The sequence below is a fragment of the Mandrillus leucophaeus genome, unplaced genomic scaffold, assembly GCF_000951045.1.
Source record: "Mandrillus leucophaeus isolate KB7577 unplaced genomic scaffold, Mleu.le_1.0 Scaffold219, whole genome shotgun sequence".
Lineage (NCBI taxonomy): Eukaryota > Metazoa > Chordata > Mammalia > Primates > Cercopithecidae > Mandrillus > Mandrillus leucophaeus.
Window position 1 is genome coordinate 602,972 of NW_012102243.1, and position 6,370 is coordinate 609,341.

A 6,370-nucleotide genomic window follows, 5' to 3' on the forward strand; every position below is an offset into this window, starting at 1 on the left:
GGCTCTGCTCTGCAAAGGTCAGGTTAGGGTGGTCTCATCCGATTCTGTAGCGACGGTGGCCAAGTCTGCCCCGGCCGGGCCTTGGACTGGACTCTGCATCTGGACGCAGGACAGGGCAAGCACCTTTCCTGCCTTGAGGAGGCGTCCTTTCCAGCAGGGACACGGGGCTGCCCGCAGAACCACCCAGACAGGGCCACCCACAGACAGGGCGACAGCAGGACCCCTGTCCCGTGTCCTCTTGCGGCGCAGGGAATGCCTGGGGACCCGGGACGCCCCAGGAGGTGGCACCTGCAGAGGGTGAGGAGACAGGGAAGGATTCGCCAAGCTGCAGCCTGCCCACACGCTGCCTGTGAAAAGAAACAGCAGCGCCGCCTCGCCTGTGCCTGAAACGTCCCAATGAGCCTAAACGGCAGCTTGACCTCGTTAGAGGCAGCCTCCAAACGGTCACTGTGGGATAAGAGTGAACCTTTTCTTTTAGAAAGTGAGCAATGAAAGTGTTCACTGCATCAGGAAAACCTCGAGGGCTATCGCGAGGGTGTCACCCTCTCTGTTCACCCCCACAGAAGCCTGAGACGGAGTGGCAGAAGGTGGAGTACCTCATGGAGTTCGGCCAGTGGCTCCACCACAGACACTTTCCTCTCGAGGACGTGGTCTTCCACCTCCGCTGGGCCGTCGAGATCCTGCTGGCCATGAAGCCGCCCAGCGACGCCCCAGAGGCAGAGCCCACTCCGGACGGTGAGCCCACTCCGCTGGCAGGGTGCCGACCCCACGCAGCTCCCCCAGAGCTCTGCTTCGCGCTCCGTGGCTGGACGGCCGTTGGGCATCCACGTGTCCGTGCAGGCTTTGGAGGCCAGGAGCCCCTATGCGTCACAGCGCTGTCCTCTGCGGGGGCCCTGAGGGACTCAGCCTGACCCCCACCAGACGACCTTCACAGAAAGGTTCTGTCCAGGTCAGGGAGAAGCCATGTCCTCAGGCACACAGCTGGGCCGGCCCGGAGGCCGCCTTCCTCAGGAGGGTGGGGGAGACCTCAGACCCTGTGGGCACCTCAGCCATCCCCAAAGTGGCTTTCGACTCGAGGTAGGGGCTCCCTTCTCCAGCTGCTCCTCCTCCGCAGGCCCCTGGCCACCCGGCCCCTGCTCACAGCAGTGCAGGGAGGTGGGGGTTTGCTGGTAAGTGGGGACCTGGGCAGACGATGGCAGCCCCACTGGCATCGTCCAGAGCATAAACACCGCCAGTGCCTGGGCATCAGCTCAGGGTGACCCGGGGCAGAAACTCTGTGGGGAGCTCAGGTGCGCCTGGAGAGTCCCATGGGGTGGTTCCCGCAGGCCTGCCATGAAGAGCAGAGGCTGGCAGAGCCCAGCGAGGGTGGCCACTGCACACACATGCACACACGCACACACATGTACACACGCACACAAATGCACACACGCACACATGCACACACACGCACACACGCATATACACGTGCACACACACACACGCACACACACACACATACACGTGCACACAGCCGGGCCGTCCTAGAGCACTTGTCAATGCTGGCTTGCTCAGGGCCACCCTCCCTGTGGCTGCTGCTCCTACCCCTGTCAGGATGAGTGGGGGCCCTGCTCAGAACTCCCAGGCCCTCGGGACAGTCTGGGACAGGAACGGGGTGCCCAGGCCAGGTGCAGCTCATGAGGCTTCCAGGACACACAGGGCAGCAGGAGAGCCCTCAGGGCCTGGGGACCTGGGGCTGGAGCTGAGAGTGGAGCCGCCCCTGGGGGTGAGGGGGCGGCCAAGCTCAGCCTTCGCAGAGTAAGTGCAACACGTGGCTCTTCCCCTGGCTCCCGGCCCTCAGCAGAGTGGAGCACCGGGGGTCGGCGAGGCACCGGACAGTCCCCGCAGCCTCAGGCAGGGAAGGGAGTGGCCTGGGGCCCACAGACCCGTAGCCGGGCCTGCTCTCAGCCTTGGGGATCCGGTGTTTCAGGGGAGTACATGGCCATGCAGATGCCCCCACAGAGCTCCGTGTCCGAGGCCGGGGAGGTGGTGTCCTTGGAGCAGCTACATAGCGTGCGGCAGCTGGAGGCGCTGGCCCGTGTGCACATCCTGCTGGCACTGGTGCTGTCGCCGGGTGCCGAGGGCTACGAGGACTGCTGCCTTGCAGCCTACGCCTTCTTCAGGCACATCTGGCAGGTGAGGCCCAGCGAAGGCTCCCCTGTCCCTGCAATGCCTCCCGGGACGGGCTGTGAGCTGGGGAAACTGCAGTGAGCATTCTAAAGGCATCAGAGCCTTTCCCAGCATTTCCTAAAGACCTCTGAGATGTGAGCAGTTTCCTGCGACATCCGGGTTCTTCCTCTCTACCGGATGATTTCCATCGGCATGAAAACAAGAGACTCCCCTCTTCACTCCTGCACCCTCCACATTCCCAGCACTCCCCAAGGGAGGGCTCATGGCTCCCTCCAGATCAGCCAGTCCTCCCTGACACCCGCCCCAGTGCCCTTGCTGACCATCACCCAAAACTGCCTCTGCCTGGCTCGCCACGCCCAGGCAGCAGCAGGCGCCTCTGTTGGCAGCTGGGGCCCAACAGCTCCTGAACCGCCCGCTGATGGGGCTTCCAGAACCTTCTTCTGTGCCCCACTCCCACCTCCCTCCTTATCCTGCTCCTCCTACCACCTCTCCCTGTGAAGCCCACCAGGAGCACTGTTGGGGGCTGCCCCGTGCGCCTGTCCAGGCCTCTTGCAGGCTACACCCAGCAGGGCAGCGCCAGGCATGGCAGGCCCTTCTTCTGAGGACAAGTTTGCCCGGAACCCCCATAGGGCATCTCGGGATCAACAGGGACACGGCCCAGCCATGGGCAGAGCAGGAAAGGCAGGGAGGCCCCCTCATCCCGTCTTCAGAATGTTCCATGCCAGCCCCCCACCAGCCTCCACCACTGCCAGACCTGGGGCCATGGGCGCCCAAGCTGCCATTCTTTGTGACCCTTCTAGGAGAATTGCTCAACGTTATTCTCATGGGTTCTTAATTAGAGACCTTGAACTCATTCACCTGTGGAGTGGCAAGTCCCCCCCAGGGCCAGCCACACCTGCTCCAAACGCCCACACGTGTCAGGGCTGCGAGGGGCCGGCAGAGCCTGCCAAGGAGACGTGCCCAGTGTCCTCCCTGCCTGGGCACAGCCCCGACAAGAGCCGCTGCAGGGAAGGTGTGGGATGGTCAGCAGGGAGCCCCAGGGCCAGGGGTGTCCTGCTGTGGAGTGAGACTGAGGGACACCCGCGGAGCCAACGTGCTCATGGGCATGTCCCTGCAGCCCCCAGTGCCCACGCCCCCGGCCAGCCCCGCTCTGTGCTCTAGGGGCCTCACCTGACAGCAGCTGACGGGATGTAAGACCACCAGAGCGCTAGAGCTTGGGGAGCCCTGTGGGTCTGAGCGTCCCTCACCCAGGAGTAGAGGGTGGGCGGGGTGGGTGGCGGGTGGGTTTTCAGTGCTGCAAACCTGGATTTCATCCCTGCCCAGGTTTCCTTGATGACAGCAGGAAAATCAGTTCTAGAAAGCGGACCCCTGGCAGCAACCAGCTCACATCTGTTATTGCCTAAAAAAGAGAAGGAGAATGAGAGGAGTAAAGAGAAGGAGAAGGAGAAGGGAAAGGAGGAGAAAGCCAAGGAGCCCAAGCAGGTGGTGCCCGGGCGGCCGCGGTGGAGAGGCCGGGCCCAGGATGGCCTGTGCCTCAGTTTCCCTGCCTGTCAGGGTTCTTGGAGGAGCCCCAGGTGGCCTCAGTGCAGAGGCTGGGCCCTGGCCGGCCTCTGTGCCCCGGTTTCTCTCCCTGTCAGGGTGCTTGGAGGACAATGTGAGGGAATGTCTGTAAAGCACCCTGGTTTGTCCGTGGCGGGAATCCCAGGCCTGGAGCTAGCCACGTAACGCATGCGGCTTGCACAAAGCACGTTGTCCCAGGTCTGCCAGGCTCGGAGGCCATGGCAGGGGCTGCCCCGTGCGCCTGTCCAGGCCTCCTGCAGGCTACACCCAGCAGGGCAGCGCCAGGCATGGCAGGCCCTTCTTCTGAGGACAAGTTTGCCCGGAACCCCCATAGGCCATCTCGGGATCAACAGGGACACGGCCCAGCCATGGGCAGAGCAGGAAAGGCAGGGAGGCCCCCTCATCCCGTCTTCAGAATGTTCCATGCCAGCCCCCCACCAGCCTCCACCACTGCCAGACCTGGGGCCATGGGCGCCCAAGCCGCCATTCTTTGTGACCCTTCTAGGAGAATCGCTCAACGTTATTCTCATGGGTTCTTAATTAGAGACCTTGAACTCATTCACCCGTGGAGTGGCAAGTCCCCCCCAGGGCCAGCCACACCTGCTCCAAACGCCCACACGTGTCAGGGCTGCGAGGGGCCGGCAGGGCCTGCCAAGGAGACGTGCCCAGTGTCCTCCCTGCCTGGGCACAGCCCCGACAAGAGCCGCTGCAGGGAAGGTGTGGGATGGTCAGCAGGGAGCCCCAGGGCCAGGGGTGTCCTGCTATGGAGTGAGACTGAGGGACACCCGTGGAGCCAGCGTGCTCATGGGCATGTCCCTGCAGCCCCCAGTGCCTACACCCCCGGCCAGCCCCGCTCTGTGCTCTAGGGGCCTCACCTGACAGCAGCTGACGGGATGTAAGACCACCAGAGCGCTAGAGCTTGGGGAGCCCTGTGGGTCTGAGCGTCCCTCACCCAGGAGTAGAGGGTGGGCGGGGTGGGTGGCGGGTGGGTTTTCAGTGCTGCAAACGTGGATTTCATCCCTGCCCAGGTTTCCTTGATGACAGCAGGAAAATCAGTTCTAGAAAGCGGACCCCTGGCAGCAACCAGCTCACATCTGTTATTGCCTAAAAAAGAGAAGGAGAATGAGAGGAGTAAAGAGAAGGAGAAGGAGAAGGGAAAGGAGGAGAAAGCCAAGGAGCCCAAGCAGGTGGTGCCCGGGCGGCCGCGGTGGAGAGGCTGGGCCCAGGATGGCCTGTGCCTCAGTTTCCCTGCCTGTCAGGGTTCTCGGAGGAGCCCCAGGTGGCCTCAGTGCAGAGGCTGGGCCCTGGCCGGCCTCTGTGCCCCGGTTTCTCTCCCTGTCAGGGTGCTTGGAGGACAATGTGAGGGAATGTCTGTAAAGCACCCTGGTTTGTCCGTGGCGGGAATCCCAGGCCTGGAGCTAGCCACGTAACGCATGCGGCTTGCACAAAGCACGTTGTCCCAGGTCTGCCAGGCTCGGAGGCCATGGCAGTAGACACAGCCCAGGGTCTGGGTCCCAGAGCAGTGAGAAAAGTTTTTTTTAATCCCATGAAACCTTTCTCTCTGCAAGTATCCACTTCTGAAAGTGCTGGGCAGAGAAACCACTTGGCCGCCCAGCTTCCCAGAGCGGGACGCTCACACCTGGACCCTGGCACGAGCACTGCTGAGCTCACCAGTCAGCTGTCACTGAGGGGAGACGCAGGAGGCAGAGGCTGCAGAGCCATAGCTCCTGGAAGTCCTGAGCCTGGGCACCCCCAGGCCGACTCTGGCTGTACACAGGGCAGAAAGCTTTGCGTGCACTGCCTGGAAACAGTGTCAGAGGCTGGATCTGGGTGCTCGCTGGGGTCTGCTGGTCGGGGGGATGCCGGCTCCCCAGGGCTGTGGCCTGCCTGCTGCACAGCCATGCCGGTGGGGGCGGGGGGCGGCGTCTGCTGTTTCCGCCGTTTCAGGGAAATCCTGCATTCTTGCCTTTCTAGTGCCAAAGCCCAGCTCCTAACAAACAACTGGAAGACTTACCCACGAGCATAGAAGAGTGGGCTTCCTACTCCTGCCCCGAGGAAGTGCTGTCTGTGCTGAAACAGGACAGAAGTGACTCTACTGTTAACCCCTCAAGTATCCAGAAGCCGGTACGTTGACATAAGGAAAAGGCTCAAGACCTTCGTCACAGCATGGTGTCCCCTGACCTGTCCCCAGGTCCAGTTTCCACTGTGAACTGTAGCCAGAAAAAGGAGGACAGGACAGAGTTCCATCAGCCCCCAGCCCCCTACAGGCCCTCCCAGCACCACTGTCTGCCCCTAACTACCGACACCCAGGAAAGCCTTCCTTCTTCCCCACCCAAGTCCAACACGCACCTAGCGAGACAGGACAGGTGTTCATGACAAGCTGCCACAGCCGGGTGCTTGAAACAACAGGAACTGATCCCCTCACAGTTCTGGAGGCCGGAAGCTGAAAATCAGTTTCCCTGGGCCCAAATCCAGGGGCCCGGGGAAGATCCCTCTTGTCTCATCCCGGTCGGCCTCTGTGGTCACATGGCCTCCTCTTTTGTGCAGATCAAATCTCCCGCTCCCTGCCACAGAATTACATTTAGGGCTCACCTGGACTATCCCGGAGACCCTCCCCACCTCGGGGTCCTCACCTTATCACATC

General features: G+C 62.4%; 1 protein-coding gene across 1 annotated transcript in view; it reads left to right on the forward strand.

The window, feature by feature from the left end:
* Positions 1-6,370, forward strand: part of CFAP46 (cilia and flagella associated protein 46) — a 157,857-nt gene that overhangs the window by 84,137 nt on the left and 67,350 nt on the right. Inside the window, 5 exon segments of the mRNA XM_011980848.1 lie at positions 564-735; positions 1,967-2,172; positions 3,490-3,630; positions 4,848-4,913; positions 5,701-5,850. Of these exon segments, the coding sequence (XP_011836238.1) occupies positions 564-735; positions 1,967-2,172; positions 3,490-3,630; positions 4,848-4,913; positions 5,701-5,850 (735 nt within the window).